The sequence below is a fragment of the Clarias gariepinus genome, chromosome 2 (genome assembly GCF_024256425.1).
Source record: "Clarias gariepinus isolate MV-2021 ecotype Netherlands chromosome 2, CGAR_prim_01v2, whole genome shotgun sequence".
In the NCBI taxonomy this organism is placed as follows: Eukaryota; Metazoa; Chordata; class Actinopteri; order Siluriformes; family Clariidae; genus Clarias; species Clarias gariepinus.
The window spans coordinates 23,577,506-23,603,501 of record NC_071101.1 but is presented as its reverse complement, the minus strand read 5'-3'; the positions used below and the strand labels follow the sequence as shown (position 1 = coordinate 23,603,501).

Here is a 25,996-nt window from a genome sequence, read left to right as displayed (position 1 = left end):
CGACCTATTTTACTTGAACACGACTCAAATAGAAACAGAGACAATGTTACTCAACCAGTCGATTCCCCACTCTGGAGAGTCGATTCTCTGAATCAAAGAGTCGATTTTAAAGATCGGTTCGGTGGACTTGGTGTCCCGGTTGCAGCGCGCGCCGTGGGGAGTTCTGCGATGGCAGAGCGGAGCGCGAGGAGGACTCGGAGCGGGGAAACGCGGCCAGCGGGAAGAGCGGGGAAAGCATGAACATTGCAACAAGAAGAGAAGCAACCAGGCTACAGCTCTCTCACAGCGTCGCGATTCCGTAGGTAAGGCAACATGCAAACAGAGTTGTACTACCTGAAGGGGTAAACTCGGGAAAACGATATTTCCCACGCATTTTCAAGTGAACGCGGTTCTTGCACAGTACTGACGCAATGTTTATTATTTTTAGTGCATTTATCGATTGCATTCGATTTGCAATTCCTTTCACGAAATTGGGGAAACATAAATAATAAAAAAAAGTGATAAACAGCAATCTGAAATTCTTCTCCAGGAGCAATAGATCGTGAGTTTAAAAACCAATTAAATTATTTCCATCTACAAACGTGAACTTTTAAAGTTACATCTGGAGTCCTCATCTGCACTAACATTTTATTTCTTCTCCCCATTTGGGAACTTTATCACATACCGTGTCACATGCACATGTGGTTTCTTTATAAGAGGGCAAGAATAGACGCAATTATGGAGAAAATATAAACTCAGCGGCTTTAAAATATTAAACGAACTGCTGTAAAAACTGAGGAGACACAGTGTCATGCAAACATGCTGTCTTTAGACCGAAAGCATGCATTTTTATTTGACTTTTTCTTTTAAAGACTGCAGACAGGCAGATTTTAAGTGTTATTTTTATATGAGTTATTGTACTTTTCACAACCACAACAAAGACAAAAAAACTTGGTTCAGAATAACCAAAGTCAGTCTGTACAAGTTTGCCCCACAGCAGAGAGTCAGATAATATCTAAGCACAATTTTAAACACTGATCAGCCTTATGAAATCTGCAAAGGATATAAAATAGGATCAGCATCAGTCTCTCTCTCTCTCTCTCTCTCTCTGCAAAAAAGGTAGTAGTCTCTGAGTTTTCAAATGCAAGAGAAAATGGTAAAAAGTCATAAAGCAGTGTCTTATGCAAAACACTCATCTAATCCACTATTAATATTAACTGGGGATAGTAAATAAAATAGTTCAGTGCCTCTTTGTGCAAATGAGCTATAAACGTTTTATACATTGAAACAAGCCAGGTGGACTGTAAAGGTCAGGCAGTTTTTTGAATAAGTAGTCGAGCTCAGCACCAAAGGTTAAATGTGTAATGTACAGTTAATGTACAGTACACTATGATCGCCTGATACATCAATGCCAATTTAAATAATCATTATGGTTAAATAATCCTTATGTGTATAAAAAGAGAAGTTGGTGATGTTTATTGAAAATGTTCAAGCTGAATGTTGATTACTGTTAGATTATTTGATTGCTGTTTACATTTCTTATCATAGACCCCACTGAACACACTGACCTCTGACCTTCAGCTACAGTACTTCTGGCTCTGATTTAAGGGCTTTCCTATGGCACACTTGGTTTATACTTGCATACACCATTCTATAAAGACCACAGGTATTTAGTTTAGCATGTGCTTCAGCTATGTTTCTTTTTATTTCATTCATTTAGACAAAGGTTTAAAACAACAGAGGTAGATAGTAGGTAATAGTAATAGGTAATAAATAATTAGTAATAGTAATAGGTTAAAAAAAATGTTTTGTGATTTATGTTTTACTTTCTAGAACAATATTGATGATTTCCAAACCATCCAGTAACACATGTGGAATTAGGTAAATAATTTAAAACATCAACAACAATAAATTGTTATTTTAGAAAGATTATAGATAAACACAAAGGTCATGGTTATTGTCTAGTGCATTCACAAAACCAATCAAGCACCATGGTGAAACTGGCTCTCATGAACACCATCCCAGGAGAGCAAGACCAAAACTTACCTCTGCTGAAGAGGAGAAGTTAATTTAGTCACCAGCCTCAGACATCACCAATTTACAGCACCTCAGAATAAAGACCAACTGTTTTAGAGGTTTTAAAAAGCATAAGTAGCAGACACATCTCAGTATCAACTGTACAAAGGAGATACTTGCATATTTTGGACGTCTTCTGCATTGTTTCGCATTGTGATTCTGCATTGTGTAGAAGGAAACCCCATGGATTTAGAAGGTGTGTCCACCTTTTGCCTGCTTCTGTATGTTTTGTAAAATCTTCTTTCAGTATGTTTTATCGGAACAATACTGTAGCGGACATAGCCAAAATAATACAGCTGCAATAACATCTGTGATTGCTTTCTGATAGTGTAAATTATTTCATTCATATACTTTAAGTATGACAATTAATTGACGAGGAAATGCAGTGCTGTCACTTAATTTAATTTATTTCTAAATGAAAGTGATTGCAGTGTAATTTGGTCCACATGGATTACTTGGTAAAGTATCGTTAGGATCAAAAAGAAATGATGGTTTATGTAAATGTTGGGCATTCCAATGTGTTAGAAGTGTAAAAAGCTCAACAGGGGATACAAACTTGTTCTGACTGTCACCACTTTGTGATGTTGTTAAATGGCTTGCTGCAGAGAGCAATATGAAATGCCTGGGGATTTATGTGTTTAGGAGTCACACCTGATTGCCAAAACAGAACTGGACCTGGCATTGCACAGAGTATACAGCCTTTCTTGTTAAAAGGTCAGTTGTCCTTTGAGAGACATTTTGGATCTATTTCCCTGTTTTTCTTTCACTCTCTCTTTCTGTCCTCTTCCCTTTTTCTCTATGATTACCTGTATGAAAGAGCTACTGTGTAGCAGGAATTTGTGGGAGACACAAGAGAGGCTGGTGAGTAAGACTACACTATGCCCAATGTCATAGATTTAACTGTAACCCACACCAGTGATGAAGAACACCAAGCACATAATGTCCTCTATACAAAGAAAAGCAAATAGCAATTTAGGTCATTTCTTTCTTTCTGCTTTGTTCCATATTGTTAGTAGACAAAGAGAAACACAAGACATCACACTTATATTCACATTCGCCTTTGTACGTATTCATTTGCTGAAAGCTTTTAACCAAACTATCTTGTTATTTGAGGACTTAAAAGCAGAAAAAACGTATTGCAAAACAGTGTATGTACCAGATGATTGGTAGCAAATTTACATAAGATAGTTATAGGAAGAAACAAATAGAATACATGGACTAAAGGAACTATGACACACTTACCATTGTGCAAGAAAGAGTTTTTCTGGTTGATTATGTGAAAAGACAGATACTCAAAGTTTGCCCTAATCAAAGTAATTTAGACATAGGTGTCTAACAAACAAAAAAAACCCCTCTTCTCAGTTGTGTTTGACTAATGGCACTTGGTTATAAGCCTAGTTAACCCAGTGTAAGTATGTATCCAATAATGGAAACTTTAAAGCACTTTTTGTAAGTCGCTCTGGATAAGAGCGTCTGCCAAATGCCTAATGGCAGCATGGTATTGGTGACATTATATTAGGAAGGTATAGTATACTGTACTATCAATAAAGAAGGATACATAAAAAACTGGTACAACCATAGAGCAGTCTACACTAAACTAAATTTAACAAGTGACTGACATTGTTGACCAAGGTTTAATTGGGAAGTCTTAGGGTTGTAGGTTTGTCATCTATGTTGAGATCTTTGTGAATCCATTTATTTATTTGGGCTAGTGGTAGCTCTGTGGTTAAAGCTCTGAATAAGTTATTAGAAGATTGTAAGTTTGAATCCCAGAAGTGTATTATGTACTATTACTTCTATAATTTGTGCTGTACAAAGGCACCTGACAAATGAATAAATGTAAAATATTAAGAGAAGCAGTGAAATGGGAACATCTCTTCCCAACAAGGAACAGAATCAGCACAAACATATATTTTTTAAGTAGATAGTCATCACTTGATGTTACTTGAACTTTTTTCTCACGCACAACATCCTGTAGGATCTTCCCAAGACTCAAGAATAAACCTGAATGTACTGAGTAAGTCACAACCTACTTAGAAATTTTGTGTCAGAGCATACATTCATGTTAGTGTTCCTCACACAAATGCGTTACTGTCTGAGGGTCATTTACATTTGCAGAGAACTTTACTTTCCTTCAAAGTACGCATTGTTGGACCCTGACCACAAAATGACCCTTTAGTAAAACGAGATCGAGACTAAACCTGGAAAATGATCAGAGTACTGTGAAAAGGGGCTGGGTTTCTGATGAAAGAGGAGTGAGAGGTTGATCAGAAGAAAGAAAACTTTAGTGATTGCCATGAGAAAGTGAAATGATTAAGTAAAGCCCTTGATCCTGGTAAAATCTGTAAAAATCTGTGAAATCTAGATTCTACCTTTGACATCTCAATCTCCCTGGACGGGCTCTGTTTGGACAGGTGGCTTTTCCACATCTGATACCAATTTAAGTAGTCTTAAGACTGAAGTCAAGACTAAAGACTTAATCAAATGTGTATTTTTTTTTAATTATTGTGACTTTTAAATTCAGAAACATGTGTAAATCCATTTGAGAAAAGTGAACATATAATGAGACAGGGACAAGAATATTAAACTTTGTCTCCCAAATTTTGAAACAGAAAAGCATTTGCATTATTTTCAGAAAATAGTGGGTTTGAATCCCAACGTGTCACAGCAACGTGTCCCAGGCCTGAAGCCAAGGGGGTAAAATTGACCATGCTTTCTGGGTGGGAGTGATGGCATTACTGTCTCTCACCTGTCAGTAAGAATGACACCAGCCAACTTCAGGCATCTCTGTGCAAGTCAGTGTGTGTTACGCTACCCTGTGATGTAGTTTGAATGTGGTTGGCTGGCTTCACATGTCTCAGAGAAAGCATGTGTTAGCCTTCACCCCTGATGGGGAGAGCTGGTTGGTGGGTTAGGAGTTGGCAGGTGACCAAATTGAGGCCAGAATGGGAAAGTCTTTATACAAAGAAGAATTTTAACTAAGACATTTTTTTTTTTTTTTTGCAAATGCTAGAAAAATACCAGTATTCTATCATGAATGTCTCTATCATGGGGAGTTTCTTTTCTTGACTCTACTTACATATTGTTCTCCATCTCTTATAGCCTTCACTCTGTTCTGTGTTTTTTCAGGCCAGTGAATAAGGGTAAGCATGTGCAGCTCTCTGAGTCCTAAACAGCACCCTTTTGGTCCAGGCCTAACTGACCTGCAACAGTACAGTCTGTGGCTGGCCAGCAGACATGAAGCCAGTTTGCTGCCTATGAAGGAAGACCTGGCTCTCTGGCTCACCAGCATGCTGGGTAAGTAGCGAACAATATCATTGGATGTGTAGTCATAGTAACTGTATTAATTCTAGAATTTGTTATAGAATTTGCATTACTAAAGTAGCCACAGAGCTCCTTTCTCACAGTCATATATACATACTGTATATATATATATATACACACACACACACACACACAAATTCATTGTTTGTGTCAACATACTTTGCGAATAAAACATCATTCTGATTTGGTTTGAGACAGACTTGAAAAAACCCGAACTGGCCCGTAAGTCAACTTCCTAACTTGACACCTGAAGTTCAGTCATATACAGGATAAAGCTTTCTTAGTTAAAATAATAATAATAGCTTTGTATATACACTACTAGTCAAAAGTTTGGACACACCTTCAAACTCCAAGGTCTTTTCTGATTTTTGCTTAAAAAAAGGCATCCAAAATATGCAATAATCTCCTTTAAAAATGTTATGTTGACTTAAAGGCTCTAATCTTCATCATGGTGCTGGACGGGTTTTGCAAATGTACTTGACAAGACTTTTCCAGAACAGCTAACCTTTGTTACTTAAATACTCAATGTCATATGTGTGATTTCATAGTTTTGAAAGTATCCAGTACTCTAGATTGTAGAAATCTATTGTAAGAATCTTTTGACTAGTATTGTATATTTACTGTATAACAGTTTTAGTCAAGTGTTTATAAATGTTTTTTTCTCAATCATGCATTTTTTTAAGTCTTATTTTTTTTCAGCATTTGCATTACATGTATTTGCTTTGTTGCCTGTTATTCTTTTTACACTTGTGACATTATGGGAGGCTGTTGTGCAGAAAATGTTAAATCAGGGAGGTACTATTTAGGCTAGCAAAATGCTTATAATAATAATAATAATAATAATAATGATAATAATCAGCATCTATTTTTTAAATATTATTAATGAATGATTCTATAACATGTTCTGTGCAGCAGGATGGTGTATTGGGTAACATTGTTGACTTACAGCTGGGGTAACTGTCTGTGTTTTCATTGAGTTTCACTAGAGTCAATGCTTTCCTTCCACCTCCAAAACACAAAAGCTGGGTGGATTGGCTACTCTATATTGACCCTTGCTGTTAATGTGAGTACATGGTGTTCTTTGATGGACTGAATCCTGGTGTACATTCTTGTTGAAATTTGCCCATTGTACAGCATTGTATGGCTTATTTTGACTGCACTTAAGACCAGTAGTGATTCAGAAGTTTTGCACAGATATTACGAGAAGAATGGTGATGTGTCATTGTTCTGGCACAAATGTGTGTGTGGAGTGGGACGTCAGTGGAATGTCTGGCAGTAGGCAGGTTGTGTACAGCCAGCAGAGTCAGGAAGCAGTGCTGCTGGTCTGCCTGGAGCTGATGGAGAAGAGCGGTTATGGTAGACCATACAGTATGAGCACCACAGCAAACACTTTCCTCTCTGCACTCGTCTTGAATCTTAGCTTTCATTAGTGGTGTGTGGCTATACCTCTAATGTGGTGTGAACGCAGATTTCTGTCTACAGATGTGTGTAAGTAGTGTGATGAAGAGGCTGTGACCACTCAGTCAGACCTGCTGCGCAGAAAAGGCAGATCGCCTGTCTATGTCTCAGCTCTAGCGGCATTTATTTATACTGTCAGACTGCTGGTATTTCGGGAAATTATGTGTGACTTGCTGTAGAATTTAATTAGAGTTTAATTGGATTCTTGAAGCATTTAGTTTAATTTCATCATGTCATGTTTGTAATAGAAACTCTGGCTAGAGGGTGGTATTCAGAGCTCGATTAAAGGCAGTGCAGAGTTTATTTTGCTTTACTGTATGGAGAAAGCATGAATTGGGGGTCATGAATATTGACGGGATTTTATAAACTCTCAATTTCTCTTTCTGCTCCCCGATCTTTACTTACCACATTTGGAACTCATTAAGGCCCCGAAACCCCGCTCTACCACTACTGCACCCCTCTGCTTTAGAAACAACAAAAAGAAAAAATATACTCTTTCCACCGAACCCGCTGCCACCACCTCCTATTTCAGGGTGATCTAACTGAGAAGGAATGGTCATCTGGAAGCCAGTCAAAACCAACAGCCACATGTTGATCAGTATAGTATCTGTGTGAGCATGTGTGAGTCTTATCTGGGCTACTATGCAAAAAGCAACCAGCTGTTTTCTGTGACGGTATCCCCACTGCTGTTTGCGGCTCTTTGCTCCACACTGGAACAAGTGTTTATCAGCTGTTGCCTAAATATTGCACCAACTTTCAAACTTAAATAACTACTGACACACACATAGATCACTTCATAAATTCCAGATTCTTTTAGCTCACTCTTTTTTAATAGCATTTTTCAAATTCCTATACCAGAAAAATAAAACATGCTTTTTGTTTTGAAATTTTGTATTGTGACTGATTATATTCCCAGCCTTCTTCTGTCTCCTTCTCTCCCAGGTGTTGAAATCACAGCAGAGAGTTTCATGGACAGGTTAGATAATGGCTTCCTGTTGTGTCAGCTGGCTGAGACGCTGCAGGAGAAATTTAGGCAGAACAGTGGAGAACTGTCACCACCTGGCAAGGTATTTTCTCTCTATTACTCCCCTCTGTTTATTTGCTGTAAGCACAAACCAGTAAAAGGCATCACCATTCAGTTCATGGATGCACGTATGAAATTTTCTCTGATCTTCTTTAAAAGACAAACGAATAAAAAATGCACACTGAAAAATGGAAAAAATCAGTGACAACTGACATCTCCACAATTCCTGGCCTCCAAATTCCAGATCAGAAAATCACATGCCTTTCTGATTAGCTTTCGTATCCTCTATCTTCAGCTCCAGGGGAACCTGAAACACAGACAAAACACTGACTTATTAGCCAAATGACATCAGCATTTTTATCGTCACCGTTAAATCATGTCGAATTTCTTTTGCAGATATTTAGAGAACCAGGCAGCTCTCGTGTGCTAATGGAACAATTCACAGTAGTATGCATTTCCATATAAACCCTGGCGTGAACGCGGTAATTCCGTACTCATTTTAAGCGGGTTGAGTTTTTCTGCATCGTATAAATATTTTAATTTCGTAAGCTAGCAGTATATTGACACCACAAATTCCCGCTCCAGGTCCTTCCCAAGTTGATAATTAAAGTGATTGACAATTTACAGAATTTCATCTGATCACATGTCAGGATGCTGTCGAACATTGTGTGTTATGAATCATAGAGCCGAGAATATTGTTGGACTTACGGCATGTCTTGGATGATCTTAAGTGTTGACAGGACAGGGCTGATTCCAATGTATCACTTTCAGGTGGCTGATATGTGTCAGCAAAATCTGAACATAGCTGGACATTGCTGTCTCACACAGAGACTTTTGTTTGCAATTGTGGACATTTGCCATGTCCTTCTCAAAACTTGCCATTGTGGGATGGTGAACTTTGGAAAAATGCTGAGCGTGCTGATTTATACAGAGCCAGCTAACGATATCAAGGAGTCATTAACTTTTTCCCCAGAATTCCCCCCAGATGGGAAAAGCATTAAGGGGCGGTAGATTTTTTTGGTGGTAAATTAAGGAAATATTTCTGCTTTCGTTGGCTGAAGCCCATTTTCTTCACAGGCTTCACAATGGTCCTTTTTGCTGGTTATGACTCCCTACTGTTAAGCTAATAGAACCTCTTAAAGATAGCAGAACAGAGAAACTACACTCTGCAGGTCATTGCTAAACACTATTATATCATTCGCACTCTGCGAAACTTTAAAAAGCTTTATCTTGGTACAGTACATTAACAATAATTTATGTTACAAGAAACCTTAATAGCGTAACACACTGGTATGTGGCTGACATAAGGTAAACTGTGCAAAGCTGAGATTTCTATGAGTCTCATTTAGGGTTGAGGACATATCTTGATGGTGTATGCAGTAGGAGAATTAATGATATGACCTTAAAACAAAGAATCAAAAGATCAGTGAATGAAAAGATCGTTTTAAGACTAGTATAATGCAAAAATAAAACCATTACATACTACTTTGTTAAACAGATCTTATTGTTAATATTTAGACAACGTTTTACCTCAATGGTAATTAATTTTGCATGCGTTTTTATTTCAAAGGGTAAACATAGGCTGATTGCTTTAAGTCTGTGGGAACGCTTGCTGCTTTGCACAGAGATGCATTTGAGAGAGAGAGGCACATGTGTATGGAAATATTTGAGGTCATGACTCCTGAGGGACAGAATAAAAAAAGAAACGAGAGATAGAACATTGGAGTCTATTGATTGTACATATCACGAGAGAGTGAGAGTCTTTTCTCTCTCTCTCTCTCTCTCTCTCTCTTTGGTATGTGATTGAGGTAGAAGTGGACAAACACACTGGATGCATGCTACAGTACATGCATTTCTAAGCATAATACAGCTTAGCATTTTACTGTCAATTGAATTTTGAAGAGAAAAGGACAAGGTCATGAACACATGTGATATAGATTGACCCATCACAGAAAATAAGTCACCATTTTTTTATAGCATTGGGTCTTTGATATATTCATAACAGAACAATACAGTAGAAGCTTACAGAGTTGGTTATCAGTATCAGATCAGTATCAGCTATCATCCTGAGCTTCAAATGTTATTATTGTATTACAAATGGACAAAATGCAGTGGGAACCTTTCTAGACCCCGATGCTGTGTTTTCACTGTCTATGTACGATCTGCAGTGATTCTCAAACATCAGTCTATTTATCTATTACTTAGCACCATATAGTACTCCTCTTGTTTCTCCTTGGCTTTAAACCTGTTTATTATGTAATGACTATTCAAAAATATTGCACAGAATATTTAATGTGCTCAGAGTCCCCTGTGTGTAATTTCACTCAAGTTTATATCTAAAGTAGTAGAATATTATTAGGCAGAACAGATTGGCTGCATATTTTTGTACTGTACCACTCTATTATGGTGCCAGCAAGTAAAATGTGTCCCGTACTGTCAAGTGTTCCACGACTGTGAAATTCAGGTATTTAGACATAAGTACCTCAATACTGTCAATGTATAAAAATATGTATTTTATTTGGTAAGGAGAGAAACATTCCATAAAGCCTCTTACCGTAATGTGTTAGAAGAACAGATAAACCTGTTGAAGGATCTTGGACGACTCCTTTTTTCAGAACATTTCAAATTATTTAATGCTTTTTCTGTATGTGCACGCTCTCCTGAATTCAGAGCATATGTTTTTGCAGGGTTAAATCCAGACTTAAACCAAGAGATCAATGTGGCCTTTACAGAACCAAGAATCTGTCTGAAATTGTGACCATGTCTTGCCATGTCCATGCTGATTTTGATGCATATTTGGGGTTATTGTCTTGGTAAAAGTTATCTACAACCAAAGATATAAAATCAGGAAAAATCAGTCCCATATTATCAATGTTACCCGACCACATTTCACACTTGGCACAGTATAGTAAGCATTTTTTAGCAAACCTATTAATGCTTTTTATGTACAGACTCATAGCAGAGACAAGCACACACTTGCATTTTTTGTATTAATCTGTCTTTTTTTTACTTATATATATTTTTTATTATTGCTTTAAAGTCCATACATTGCTACTATTTAATTAGTTGGAAGGTCAATAACCATCTGTCTCCTTGCTCTTGAAGAAGAATATCATTGCAGTATTTTTTTTAAATACATTTTTTTAACTGGTCTTTTTTTTGGGGACAGAATGATCCCAATCATCTTTAATAGAAGAATACTTGGAGCACAAGTTCTAATTTATTGTTCCTAAATTCTTTTTTTAAAATGAGCACAGGTTGTAAATTATACAGTGTATGTACAGTATACACACACATACACACACTCAGGGTTAAATATATACTGTGCATACAGCACTCTTAATATTTTGTTGAGTGTCCCTCAGCAAATTTCACCTTCAGCAGATGCTTTTGCTATCCATCACTAAGTTTCTGGCAGAATTCTGGTTGGATATTAAATAACTCTACTTAGCTAAATCGGTGGTGTCAAATAAATTTTGTTGGTTTCCTTGCATGCACAATTTGAAGCACAGTTCACAAAGTTTTGTTAAGGTTGAGGCTCCAAAAGCTCAAAGTGAGCCTGCGTCATCCAATCCACAACTGACTATGATGTGTGTTTGGGGTCACTGTCCAGATTTTGGTCTAAGTTTCAACTGTCTCGCTCATGATTTGAGGTTATGCTAAAGAATTCTGAAGTAGTCCTCCCTTTTGAATTTTTCTATACAGTTTGTGAAATGCACGACAATTCCACTGGCAGAAAAACAGTCACAACCATAATTTTCGGCAAAACTGAATAAACTATCTAAATTTATGTATTTATTATAGTTTAACCTGTTGTGTTTAATTAATTATACCTGGTTCTCCAAATTCCTAAGGTTTTCTTTGATAAAGACATATGTTATACAATTGTTCTTCCTCTGAAATAGACCAGTTAAAAAGAAATAATTGAAAGCCCATGTTAGCATGACATTCATTCTTCTAGAACATAACTCTAAACCTCTGACTGCAACCTTATGTTATTTCACAGTTATAGATGACACTGAGATAAATCTATCTAAAATATTATTTGAGGGATCAGTAATGAATAAATACAATTATATATTTGATTAAAGTAATAAAAGTTCATGATAATAATGGAAAAAGAAAAAAGTAGTTTGTCAAAGTGCTTCTTGACGTTTGGCAATCATTTCCATTGTAAAATTAATAATGCCAGAACAAAGATAGTAAACATTAATTTGTTGAATATTTGCACATTTTACTGGATGTGCATGCTGATGTGGTTGTGGGAGCCTGTGGGGGAGCAGAAGCGATTTCTGGAAAAGCCAGGGAAAAATCAGCTCCATTGTAGAATGCATTCTTTCAGCATGACCTCATCGTACCTATCTGAGACCCAGACACACATATCCTGTACACAGGCATATGCTACATAAATCTCATTGTGGGCAAGGACGTGTGTATTAAATAACATTATGCTCCCAGTTCCTGGCAATCCCCCTTCGTGTCAAGCCCCCTGTTTCTTTTCAATTTCTGTCAGATTTAGTATTGATCACTGAGTAGAGAGAAGTCATGATCTCTGGCAGTGTAACCTGAGCTGTGGATGTTGGAAAAGAGATCAGACGCTGGTCAGCGATTAGACCCTGAGAAACTATGCTCAAGCAGCAGGCTTAGATGTCTACAGAGGTAAAGTGTTTGAGAGGAGAAGGAAAGGAAAAGAGAGCGAAAATGGTGGAAAAAAGAGAGAAGTAAAAACAAGGCTAATGGTGTTTAATGAGAGAATTGGAAGAAGGGAATTCTGATGGTAAGGAAATGGTCAGATTTAGGTCTCTTAAAATTCTTAAAGATCTACTGTAAATACAGTAAAGTGTAAAGATTTTGTGAAAACTTTATTTTTTCTAATGCATGACTAAAGTGCTCATAAATAATGTGGAAAGGTTTTCATGGTTACTGTATGTTTTTTTTTTTTTTGAGTGATCGGACTTATGATTGAAAGTTGATCTCTTTCAGCCAATCCCTAATCGGAGGATTCCCTGTAGAGCGAGTGCGCCGTCTGGATCTTTTTTTGCTCGAGACAATACAGCCAATTTCCTATCATGGTGTCGAGAGGTGGGCGTTGGGGAAACCTGCCTGTTTGAGTCTGAGGGACTGGGTGAGTAACCGTTCATTCAGTTAATTTTGACACATTTATGGTTTATATACTGTAGCTCAGGAACTGCCTTTTAGCTTGCTGGCTGTCTAGAGTTCATTTTTTTTCCCTTTTGATGCAACCGAGGATAGCATAGGATGGATCTTGATGGTATCTTCCATGAGCAAACTCCTCTTCTGAAGTCTCTGGCTCAGTGTTAGCTCTAATAGTAGCCAGACCTTCTTTTATGTCTCATGTTGTGGGATGATGATGTATGATGTATTCGTAGTGACATATGATGTGTGAGATGAAAAATTCACACTAAATCGAATCCAGCAGCTTTAACTTTGGAAGTCTTTCCAGTGCCACTTATACTGTAGCTGTGCTGGAGCAACTCTACTCATTCAATAATGCATAAAAAAAAACTAATACAAAACAAAAACATATGCAGCCATCTATGACCTGTTTCGTAGTTGGGAAACACTGTGATGCTGAACCATATTTACTTTATACCGTATTTTGAAAGGAAAGTCCCTGCTTTTAGTCATCATCATATATTACTTTTGTATTCCTAATACTGTTAAACCTTGTCTAGGGCCTTAAGCATTTATTTTGTTATTCTAGTGGCCTATATACAGTATATAATATATAAATCTCATATCTAAATATAAATCTATATAAGATTTTACAGTAATTTGGCTTTAGGATGCAAACCGAAGCACAATTAAGATCAAAAACTCAAATTAAATATTTTACCTAAAACCCGGATCCTGCACCTTGTGCCAATATGAGTTTTTGACTCATTACAATTTAATTTGTAACATACACAGTCTCCAACAAGATTTGTCCCAGTTTTCCATTACTAGTGAAGGACCCACTTGATCAACAGCAATTGATTGCATCCATCATCTAAACATCGTTGTGGAATCTAACTATGAGGTCACACAGAGCAAACGGGAAGCGAGTCACTCCCAGCAAAGTGTACAGAGGTGTTGTGTGATTGGTTGTGGCACAGAAGAAGTCCTTCTGCTTCTCAGTGAGCTCATCCCAGGGCTTTTCTGGGCAGCAGACTGTGGCTGGCAGGGGATATGACAGAAGAAGAAAAAGAAGAGTCTCCTCTTTTCCAACTACTTTTTTTTTCTGTCTGGAACGTGAATGGGCCTAATTGTATCATACTAGACTCCCTGAGCTTGTCTTACACCCCTTTAGTTCCTGTGACTCTCAATCTCTCTCTCTCTCTCTCTCTCTCTCTCTCTCTCTCTCTCTCTCTCTCTCACACACGCACACAATCTCTCTCTCTCTCAGTTTTTTTACTAATCTGCTACAAACACTACTTAGCAAATTTGGTTCTCTACATATATTCAAGAATATTATGGTGCATAATGGCAAGAAAGAAAGAACGAACGAAAGAAAGAACGAAAGAAAAAAATTAGATAAGTTAAGGAAAGTGGGGCAGGCGAATAAAACTGATTCCTCTGAATGCACTTTTTTTTCCTTCCACATTGTAGTTACACAGTGAATTCTTTGTTACTGTATGTGTGTGTCTAAACATGTGTTTAAGACCATGTATTTTTTGCAATCAGTACTGCAATATTTTTATGATGTGAATGTCTGGCTGCTTTCATAATATAAAATTGTCTAATTAATTGAATCTCTCTCGAACCTCAGATCAGTGAAGTTGAGTCCCAATGAGCTTTATATTCTTTGTATGGGATTTGCTTTTTTTTGGTTCTGGTCTTGGGCCACTGTTCAAGTACAGATTCCCTGAGGATTTCCTTCCAGCCAACTGGATTAATATTATAAATTATGCATATATAGCTGATCAAGTAATTTTAGACATGAAACTTTTATTCATTTTTGCTTCTTCCCTCCTACTTTATTTTCTGCTGTGATAGATCAATGCATGCATGGAGCTGACATTAAAATCAGGTGGGATGCACGATGGTTTGGAGGTGAAGTGAAGCTCATCATGTGTTTACTGCATGTTGTGCTGTATCACCTGATCATCACTGCGCCATGCGAATGAGTCATGACTAATGAGGCATGAAGTATTTAACGACAACCAGATGTGAACTCTACTAGCAGATATAAACATCAGCTTTTCAGGCCACTTCTGGGCAGTTTTGCCACATAACAGGCTCGATTGTCTAGTAGCCTACATAGAATTATCAACTCTGACACCTAACTGAAAAATTCCAATCTTGCACTGCAGATTTTGAACATTTTTTGGTTAGCCTCTCACATTTTCTGCATGCTGTGAGAAGTTTTATTTTAATCTAAACTCTTGACATTTCATCTTTCACTACTGTATAATGTTAGTCAAAAGGTTTTAAAGGAAACATTTATTACATCAAATCACCCTCAGAACCTATTCAATACTGTACATTAAGGACCTACGTCTACCTTCCTATTCTCCATTTTCGTTCTGTTTTATCAGTCAGTAGAATGTCTTATCATTGACATATGCTTCTTTAAATCTGTCCCAAAGTGTGCATTTTCACCACCATAGTCATTCATCAGCTTCTCACCATCACATTTCTTTATTGTCATGCTGTTATTATGTGGTGTATATGTTGTGTCTGGGCATATTTAAAATACCTGGAGAAATGTTGAAGGGTGTATAATTTTTGGTCTCTGTTGTCTATTCTAGTCTTGCACAAACAGCCACGTGAGGTCTGCCTGTGTCTGCTGGAACTGGGGAGGATAGCGGCTAGGTGTGTGGAATATACTGTAAAAACACATTTTACAAACTGTTTGCTCTGCCTAATAATTCATCTGTAAGCTGTTTGATGAATGGATATTTCTGTGTCAGGTATAAGGTCGAACCACCTGGATTAATTAAGCTGGAGAACGAGATCGAGCAGGAAGAGAAAGCTCCTGAGCCGCCTTCTTCCCCTGTCTCTCCTGCGCAGGGTTCTTCCTTTAACAAAAGCTCCTCTTGCAGGAAAAGCACTGGCAAGCTCCTGGACGACGCTGTAAGTATGATATAGAGCTGCTGACATTAGTCTGCTAGAGCTTTTACACTGGAATATGCAGTATAGATCTTTGAACTATTATATATTACACATACAGTGGACCCTCGGCATACACATGGCCTGGCTTGCGAATTTTCGATTTTATGAGCCAAATTTGGGCTGGATTTTGCTTTGCCGTGTGAAGCAGTTTTAGCATACAATTGATTAAGCTGGTTGGCGTACTTTCGGTTGTGCATGCTACCGGGAGCCTGTAAAAACTAGTTTTTGCGCCAGTGTCAAGCAAAGCAAGTTTGCATATTTTGTGGGAGTTTACTTAATTATTTCTTTTGCATTTTTTGCAAGATTTATTGAAGACATAGCACCATGGGTCCCAAAAATGTTTGTAACACTTGTATCAATTATTTAATCAAGATTAAACAAACAAGGAACCCAAAGAAACCCAAGATCCAAGAATATGAAAACCGAAGAACACAAAAGATACATAAACATTACACAATATACTGAACCAAAATGTGTATTATACAAAACAGCCACTGCAGTGAACAAAATATGACTATTTACAACTATATGCAAAAAATTTGGTGTGTATGTGAATGTATGTATAGTTCTAAGTCTTGTATACTGTGCATGTGTGTGTGAAGAGCACGATTATGGAAAAAAGTGCTGTCCTGTGATACTGTCCCAATGGTGAGTAATCCAATTTTGATGCATCCGCAAAGAGACAGAAGGATGCACTGTCTGGGAAAATAAAATAGAGACATGTCGTATGCGTATAAACAACAATGGGTCATTGGCCTCCTGCTTTTTTTTATCATGGTCAGCTTCAGATTTGGAGAAAAAGTCTCACGAGAATAAAAACGTGAAACCAAAACTGCTGTGACAAAACATCCTATGGGAACAGATTATAAAGTGCACCCATATTAAAAAATGATCGTCAGCTTTATAAAACCCATAATGTGGCTGCAATACATCCTTTCAAGGAAGAGGAAAACAGAGTCACTTTTAGCTTTGTTTTTAAAGCAGCCGATGCCAAGAGGAATCCTGAATTAAGGTTAAGTGAAGTTTAATATCGATTTCATATTTTTATTTACTTTACATGCCTTTCGTAAACATTTTGATTGTTTTTATTTGCATAAATATTATTATGTTTTTGGAAATTGGTAAAATTGGTGGCATGAACAAATTATCTGCATTTATATTATTTTTTATGGAAATGCGTTTTGCAATACGAAATTTTGCCTTAAGAACTTAAATTCGTATGCCGAGGTACTACTGTATATTGTTTATTTGCTGTACAAGTTGCAAAAATACAGTACTGTGCAAAAATCTTAAGCTACCCCTCATTTCTTCATGGAAAAGAGGTTGTTGCTGAGGTTGTTACAAAAACAACCACTTTCCTTAATTTCATTTAATACGAGGAGCAAAGTAAGTAAACTATGAGGAGTTAAATTTTAAGAATGAAAAGTGGCTCAAGACTTTTGCACAGTGCTGTAGTTTAGCACTATAACTATGAATTGATGTTTTCTCAGGTAAGGCACATTTCTGAGGAGCCTCCCTGTAAGTGCCCTAATAAGTTCTGTGTCGAGCGTCAGTCACAAGGCCGCTATCGTGTTGGAGAGAAGATACTCTTCATTCGGGTGGGTACTAGACACTATACACTGTCTGTGCAAAGAGTTACTTATGGTACATGAAGACCTTGGAATCATATGGTTCTGTGTGACTATTGATTTTTAAGATAATGAGTCGTGACAGATAGACCCCCAATAAGGTAAAAAGCAAATATTTATTTGTTATTTTTATTGGTGATCAAGATATTTGCTGTATAACATCTCATACTGTATATACAGAGATGCTATCTACATGTACACTAGGGGTGTAATGCAGCACTAGTATCTGTATGTATAATTGTGCTTCAAACATCTATATCTGTGTTTTCTTCAAACTCAAAATGGGCACGGTGTAAACAGTTATGTTCCTGGAAACACTGAAAAAACACCAGATGTCGAAATGTTAACATTTTTAGCTGTTCTTAGTGGTTTCTCAATCTTAGCTACATCACACAAGTGTATGAGTGTTCTATGTGTGTGTGTGTGCAGGATTGTTTTCAGTCTTTTTAAAGATTGTTCCTGCCTAAAACAAATTTGGATTATTATATGCCCCTTAAGGTAAACAAATTATTAATTTGTAAAACCATCACCACAACGATCAGGTGTGAATTTTCTTGGAAATGAAAATCTCTTTGTCCTTGAGGCTGACACCTGACTGCCTGCCCTCACAAAAATAAAAAACAACTCCTGCTGATGCCACATAAAAAATATATATATATATTGGATCATAGTCCAAATACCTTTAGTTTAAATCAAATACCCTGTGGGAATTGTGCAGTCATCTGAATTAATATATAATATATAAACAGATAATTTCAGTTATGTCCGCTCTTCATCCCTAACCTTTTTTTACTGGTTCAGAGACCTCCAGTTTTAAAAAGCACTGATCTTAAACATGTACACTAGGAGCATCCAACAACAGCACGCATGCTGCCTCCAGACTAATTGAGATTAGTGAAGTATGGCCTGGTACCCATGGGAACTCCGTTACCTGGCAACACAAAACCAGCTCTCACACCCTGGAAAGACTGGATGATTTACTACAGAATATCCTCTGGGTGTTAGTGTTTGCTTTCTCCCATTATTCTCCTCACTCCCAGTTTAACAGTAATAGACAGAATGATAATGGCCCAACGGACAAGCGGAGATGAGAGGGAAGAATATTGGCCAGGCTTCAGAGCCGGCAAATTAGCTCTGTAAATCTTTAATGAAGTGGAGACGAAACGGTGGCGAGTCTGTGAGTACTGCTTGGACTGGACTCAAGTATTTGGTATGTCTGTACTTTGATCTTTGAAGTAATGATGAATTTATAAACATACTTCAACAATAACACTTTGTGTTAAGACAGAGAAATTCAACAAGCATCATCAAAAATTTCTGCTAGACCCTTGTGTTTTAGACACTTCCCAGCTTTCCTGGTGCGTTTTTGCACTAAATGGGTCACACACTTGGTGACGGCTCGTGCACCACTTACCTCGAACAACTGCTCAGAGAACAACTCGATTATCTACTCAGATCTCCTTTGATCACTGTAGCATTAGTGTGCGCATACGCTCCGAAGAAACAAATCAGATTTAGAAATAATTAGATCTGATTATTTGTCTGAGACATTTAGATTAGTGTGACAATTAAATTTTCCATGACATTTATTCATTAGTTAGACATTTTAATTTAGATGACTTATTACTTAGGCAGAATCAACTAGTCCTTTAGTCAGTTTTATTACTCCTATAATACAATTCAGTTCAATTTATTTGTATAAAATATTTTAACAATTGTCATTGTCGCAAAGCAGCTTTACACAATCAAAATAATTATTTAAGTTTGTATGGAATGTGAGTGTGAATCAAAATGGTCAGATAGTCCCTGGTGAGCAAGCCGAGGGCGACAGTGGCAAGAAAAACCTTGAGAGGAACCGGACTCAACAGGGAACCCATTCTCATCTGGGTGATAACGGATAGCAGGGATTGATCTGGAGTCATACTGTGTGTTAGGTGGCAGGCAGTTCAGTATAACAGTTGATGTTAATTGATGTTTATATGGAGTCCAGGTAGTTATTAAAGACTCAGGTAGACTTGTAGGAAATTCCAGTCCTGAACTTTAGAGCAACTGCCGCCAAGTCAAGTCCTCAAAAACACTGTCAATGCCAGAACTGTCTTCATGGTCCCCAGACACCAGACACATCCCAAAGAGACACACAGGGCATTCATGTGACAAGGTCTCCAACCAGAAGCGGGGTGCCAGGATGGGTCAGGCAGGTTCAGAGGGCAGAGAGAGTCTGGATCACTGGCAGCTCAGGAACAACATGTGTAGCTCGACAGAGAGAGGGAAAGTGAGAGAGGGGAGAGAGAACAGGAAAGGGGAGAGCAGAAGAGAAGAGATAACAGTTACGTATGGTCACAGCCACATAATGTATAATGTCACTGTTGGGCCCTTGAGCAAGGCCCTTAACTCTATCTGCTCCAGGGGCGTGTCGTGGCTGACCCTGCGCTCTGACCCCAGTTACGCTGGGATATGCGAAGAAGGAATTTCACGGTGCTATAATATATACAGTATGTGACAAATAAAGGCTTAACTTAGCTACTACATTATCTAATCTGTGAAGAAGAGTACTATGATCAATAAGCTGCACTGAGGTTGAGTAATACAAGCATTTTTTAAGGTCATTTACTACTTTAATAAGTGCTGTTTCTGTGCTATGATGAGGCCTACATCCTGACTGATACAGTTCATGTATGCCATTTCTATGTAGATATGAGCATAGCTGCTCCGCTACTATCTCTCCAGAATCTTAGAGATAAAGGGGAGGTTTGATATTGGTCTGTAACTGGACAGCTGACAGGGGTCGAGGTCAGGTTTCTTAATTATTGGTTTGATAACTGCTAATTTAAAAGATTTTGGAACATACCCAATGCTGAGTAAGGAACTAATTATTCCCAACAGGGGTTCTGTTATTGCTGGTACTTTCTGTTTAAGAAAATGTGTTGGTACAGGATCTAATATACAGGTTGATGAATTTGCAGAAAAGTTGAGTGGAATTAGTTTATTCTCTTCAAGGGGAGTAAAGTATTCTAGGTTCCAATCTGACATACCGTAGGTAGTTTAATATCTGCATCAATTGCATTGTTCGGTTTCAAAGCCTCAATTTTATGCCTGATATTTACAATTTTATTATAAAAAAAGTCCATAAAGTCCTCAAAATTGCATGATGTTGTTGTGGAGATTTCTGCAGTGGTTTCATTTCTAGTTAATTTGGCTACAGTATTAAATAAAAATCTAGGATTATTTTTGGTATTTTCTATAAGAGTGGAGAGATATGTTGATCTAGCTACACTAAGAGCTTTTCTATAGTTCAGGATGCTCTCCTTCCATGCTATTTAAAATAAAAAGATTTAGTTTGATGCATTTACATTCAAATTTTCGAGCGGTCTGTTTTGAAGTGCGTGTGTGGTCATACCAGGGAGCGAGTTTCTTATCTCTAATAATTTTTCTATTAACTGGAGCTACATTATCTAAGGTATAGAGGAACGTCGACTCTAAATATTCAGTCGCCTGATCGAGTGTAGTCAGATGGCGATCCAATCAAAGTTGGTAACTCTGGGAGATTACTGATAAAGCTCTGTGTGGTAGTTGATGTAAATGTACATTAAATATGGTAGCGTGGTGCTGCGCATACATTATCACTATAACACACTTTAATTGAGACAATATAGTAATCTGATATAACCTTAGACAGTGGAATTGTGAATAAATTTCTTATATTTAATCTGAAAAATATTATTGAATCTAAAGTATGACCTGCTTTATAAGTGGGTCCTACTACACACTGATTTACTCCTACCGAGTCCAGTATGGACATAAATGCTGTTCTCAGAGGGTCTTCTGGATTTTCAAAATGAATATTAAAATCTGGTTTGAGAGGAAATCTGCAAATTCACAAAGAAATTCTAAAAAGCTAATAAACAGATAGCTGCTTTTTATATTTTATTGATTTATTTTTCAAGGAAATAATTCTGCTTTATGTTTTTTTAAACTAATATAACAATGCTTAAAAACTATATCTCCTTCCAAATAGAATTAGAATAGATCTTTCCTAAATGCGAGATTCTTTCCCATCCACTTTTTGTGCTGCTTAGAATCCAAAGTCATTTGTAATTTGTGTTAAAAAAATTGACCTTGAGTGGCTCATGTTTGCTACCAGATGACAGTCATGAGGTTTTGTGGCTCTTCCATTCTACTGCATAAAGCCATAGCAGTAACATGGGTCAACACCTATTCGTATAATTCCAACAGCAAATAAAAGCCAAATTCTTTGAACGCTTTGAACTGTTGAAGGACAGGACTCCACTAAGAGAGGTTATGTAGGATGTCAATCTGTCTGCGATTCCAATTAGTCTTCCTACGCTACATTTACTGTTAGAGACCAAGAGTAGAATGCAGTCCTTGCTGGATAACTTGATTGAATGGTGCATGAGTAACAAGTGTAATGGGAATTGAGTAAACATCAATAAAAACAACAGATATGTTATTAGGTTGAGTGAAACTTTATAAAATGTGCTGCTTATTTTAATAACTGTGCAGACACTCGCGTATCGTTTTTAAATGAGTGTGTGAGTGTATGTGTGTCCCCTGTGATGGATTGGCACCCCCCCTGACCCCCCTTGTGCCCCAAGTCTCCTGAGATAGGCTCCAGGTCCCTGTGACCCTAAATACAGGATAAAGCGGTATAGAAGATAAGTGAGTGTATTGTTTTCATGAATTCCTAGAAAAGGATTTGACATGGAAATTACTGATAATATGGGAACTGACCTTCACTGATAACCTCCCTCAACATTTTACTCTGCTGATTGCATGTGTGTATCTGTGCACTCCTTCCTGATCAGTATACCAATTCTGCGGTCCAAGTCAATAATGTGACAGCAGCATCCTGTATGTGTGTGAATTAGATCCACCATACTGTTACCTTCTGTGTGTGTGTGCGCACTTGAAAATGTGAACGAGACTATGTCTTTCTACCCAGGGTCTATTAAGTTGTTGATGGCAGAGCCTTAGGGCTGTTCCTCAGCAGAGCCCTTATGGCCACCTCTCTCCCTCATCGCGTTAAGCACCTTATGAATGTTTTATGTTATTATACCACCCCAGGGCAGTATAAACACATTTTAGTGTTTCGGAAAAAAGGCTCGTGTTGTGTTGCTCCTTCATATTGCCATTCTTGTTGTTGTTTTTTCCTATTTCCCTCTGGCATTCACTTTTGATAAGTTGGACCTGTTTTTGAAGCTTCTTTTTGCTGGATCAGCTCTTTATTTCAAAGGGGCAGCTACACCAGAGGAAAAGAGCGGGAGGCTTGTCATTTTTTCGCCCTCTATAAAAGTTTAATCAGGTCGATCCGTCTGTTTGCACTTGAATGTTCATGGAACAGAAGAACTTACTGCTAAGCGCTCCTGACCTACCACAGTGTTATTTGTATGATGTTATCAAATAATGTGCTTAATGAGCATTCACAACATTTATACTGTAAAGTAATGCAGGGATTTGGAACAGCAAGATTGTGAGTGTCAGTGTGTGTGAAACCCTGCACTAATAAGCTACTGTTTTTTACAGGGTGTCTTCTTGTTTTTTTCCCCTCAATGTTGCCAGGATCCACTAGGGCGAATTGTTGTTTGTTGTTTCATATGAATGTGTCCTACTCCTGCCCTGTGTGTGTGTGTGTTTTTTCATGTCATTTGTTGTGTGTATTAATAGTTTACGATAGGTGATTAATTAGTGGCTGTGGGCCCCTAGGGATTAGAACCAATAAGTAAGAAGCATTTTTTTATCCACTTTCTGCCTTATCGGATTCTGGGTGAGACTGCCATGGCATCCAGCCTTGAAAATGTGCCTTGAGGTGTACCAGGTGACAAATTCGGGGTGCGAAGAAGTGAATGGAGGTGTTAAAAGAAGAAAAGTGATTTCAGTGACTAACTGCATGGGGAGTCAATGGATGAAGTTCTAGTGTTTGTTTTTGTTGAAGAGGCTCACAATCATGATGCTTCAATTGGCATAAATTTCATGCCGAATGCCATGCCTGCCGCATCCCACACATTTCTCCATGCTTGGTGTTGGCAATTGGGATGTCCTACATCTCCAGTGGCTGAGTATCCTAAATGGGCATAGGGTTACAGGCCCTGGAGGCAGCATGTGTGCTGTTTTGGTATGCTCCTAGTTAAAATGTCTACGATTAGTGCTTTTTAAACTTTTACTATTCTATTACTATGAACATGTAAAAAAAAAAGGTTAGGGATGAAGATAACATTTCAATGATAAATGATAAATGGTACTACTGATAAAAAGGGCCCATTTAAAATGCCCTACCTAGACCGTTGACTACCTGTGCCATATGTCCCACTGCCCTGACTTTATGGTGCGTATATTATTGAAAAATGACAAGAGCATAAATAAAAGACCAGTGTGAAGCAATAAGAGGCTTTATCTAAGGCAACAAGAACACATAATAGAATAAGAACACAACCTGAGATAAGGTACCGACTTAAAATGACAATTCCTTTATTCTGCATAATGTTTGTGTTTCAGAGGCACTGAATTAAGAAACAATAATTACACCTTTATGCCACTCTACAGGATTATGCAGATTAATTGTAAACTGCAAAACAGAGGCCATGCTGTTTAAACTGGTAGACCATGTTTAGCTGTCAAAGTATTTTCCAGCTTCTTTGTTACTTGACGAAACTGATCAGTAAATATTTGACATTTTTTAATTACCCTTCTGTCTAAAGGAGTCTTAAAACAGCAATCTGATCAATTAGAACCTCTTCGCTTTCTGGCAGCATTGATCAACTGATAAGTCTGGTCTACCAGTTTGACTAACTAGGCCTGTATTTTGCAAATTCATGGGCATTGCATTAGTACAGGTGCACCAACAAAATGCAGTTTATACAGTATGGTATATACTAGAAGCGCAAATAGTACTGTATATACTGTACATCAGTACAAATATTGGCATATATGCGCGCACAGTAAATGCAGTAAATATTATGTAACATGGCTATGCTGTGAGTATATGCAGTAACTACAGAATAGATAATGCTAGGAACTGAAAAGGGGGGAGGGTGTAAGCAGGAATATAATCAGGTAATATCTATACATATTTAGCAGGATATATAAATTGTTATATTACACTAAATATACAATATACATATCTCTATATATCTCTAACTAGTCATCGCATAAATGCGTATGATTTAGATTTGTCTATGTAAACAATATTTTAAAGTTTTAAGCATTAAGCCTGTTCTCATAGACCTTTCTTTCTTTATAGATGCTGCACAATAAACATGTGATGGTGCGAGTAGGTGGTGGCTGGGAGACTTTTGAGAGTTATCTGTTGAAGCATGACCCATGCCGGATGCTGCAGATTTCCAGAGTGGAAGGCAAAGTGTCACCCATCTCCATCAAGTCCCCTAGCATCAAGGACCTAACCCCTGACAGCTACCTGGTGGTGGCAGCCCACTACAGAAGTAAGAAGTAATAAAGACCAGTGACAGATAAGGAATATGAAAAAAAAAAATGCTTTTGGATGAAGCTTATTTCATTTATGTATGGCACTAAAGTGTTAAGTGGAGCTGTTAGCTGGCAGTAAGTCTCCCTGTCATCCATTATATGTGGCTTAAACCATTGAAAGGCAAAAAATAGAGGGGAAATATATTCTGGACTAAGCAATGTCAGTCTCAAATGTTAATCCTGAGCTTGATTTTTCTTGCAAATTATTGTCAGGACATTGAGTGCTTGTATTAATATGGCTCATGTAGCTAATTTGGCACACTGTGTCTAAACAGTACAGCAGGACTGAAACACTGTTAGTTTTAAAGGAGGGGGGACTGGAAAAAATACACACAATTTTTATTTTCATATTATTTCTATAATTTCAGAATGTAATCTAATGAGTCAAAGATGATCACTTATAGCCTTGGATTGCAGTTGATATACAGTTATGTAGAGTAGTTTGTGGTGATTTTTGTTTGTTTTACGGCTTTTACTTTTATTAGTTAAGATTTCTGCCTGACTGTTGCTTGAAATTAAATAATGTATATTCATTTAACTTTCTTTGTTTTTTTTTAATAGCAGAATTTGTCATAACCTCTTACTGTATACATTTTCGGCCTTGTATCATATCTCAACATTAAGCAATGTTTTCTTTAGAGTTTGTCCACTTTATATAGAAAAAAAAAGATTTTTTAGACTTTTAGATGAAGACTTTTCTTATTAAAGAGCAGGCATAATGTCAATTCAATCACCTTTCCTCTATGCAAGACCAATCTAAAGTTAGAGTTGTTAATAGAATTTGATTTGTCTGGAGTAAAATTAATCAACAAGCATTTCTGTGTTTTCATCCATTGAATTAAAGTCGTTAATGTTTTTAGTAGTACTGTGTGTCCTGTTATCTGTTCTGAGCACA

The 25,996-nt window shown here is 37.4% G+C and overlaps 1 protein-coding gene across 2 annotated transcripts; it reads left to right on the top strand.

Annotated features, from left to right (window-relative positions):
- The first annotated feature begins 176 nt into the window (after positions 1 to 176).
- Positions 177 to 25,963, top strand: LOC128512444 (growth arrest-specific protein 2). 2 transcript variants are annotated; one of them, XM_053485731.1, is made up of 9 exons: positions 177 to 302; positions 2,698 to 2,769; positions 5,185 to 5,352; positions 7,780 to 7,904; positions 12,845 to 12,986; positions 15,613 to 15,676; positions 15,775 to 15,937; positions 17,467 to 17,574; positions 24,860 to 25,963. In XM_053485731.1, the coding sequence occupies exons 3-9, from the start codon at positions 5,205 to 5,207 to the stop codon at positions 25,067 to 25,069; spliced, it is 960 nt and encodes a 319-aa protein (XP_053341706.1). In that variant the 5' UTR covers positions 177 to 302; positions 2,698 to 2,769; positions 5,185 to 5,204; the 3' UTR covers positions 25,070 to 25,963. The 2 variants fall into 2 exon arrangements, with proteins under 2 accessions (XP_053341706.1, XP_053341697.1); XM_053485722.1 differs by lacking the exon at positions 2,698 to 2,769.
- Positions 25,964 to 25,996: the final 33 nt, after the last annotated feature.

Excerpts from the sequence above, each read along its gene's own strand:
- LOC128512444 (XM_053485722.1), top strand. The coding sequence starts at position 5,205 with ATGTGCAGCTCTCTGAGTCCTAAACAGCACCCTTTTGGTCCAGGCCTA. Across the intron at positions 5,353-7,779 it reads CTGGCTCACCAGCATGCTGG|GTGTTGAAATCACAGCAGAG; the intron begins GTAAGTAGCGAA and ends CTTCTCTCCCAG. Across the intron at positions 15,677-15,774 it reads CTGGGGAGGATAGCGGCTAG|GTATAAGGTCGAACCACCTG; the intron begins GTGTGTGGAATA and ends TTTCTGTGTCAG.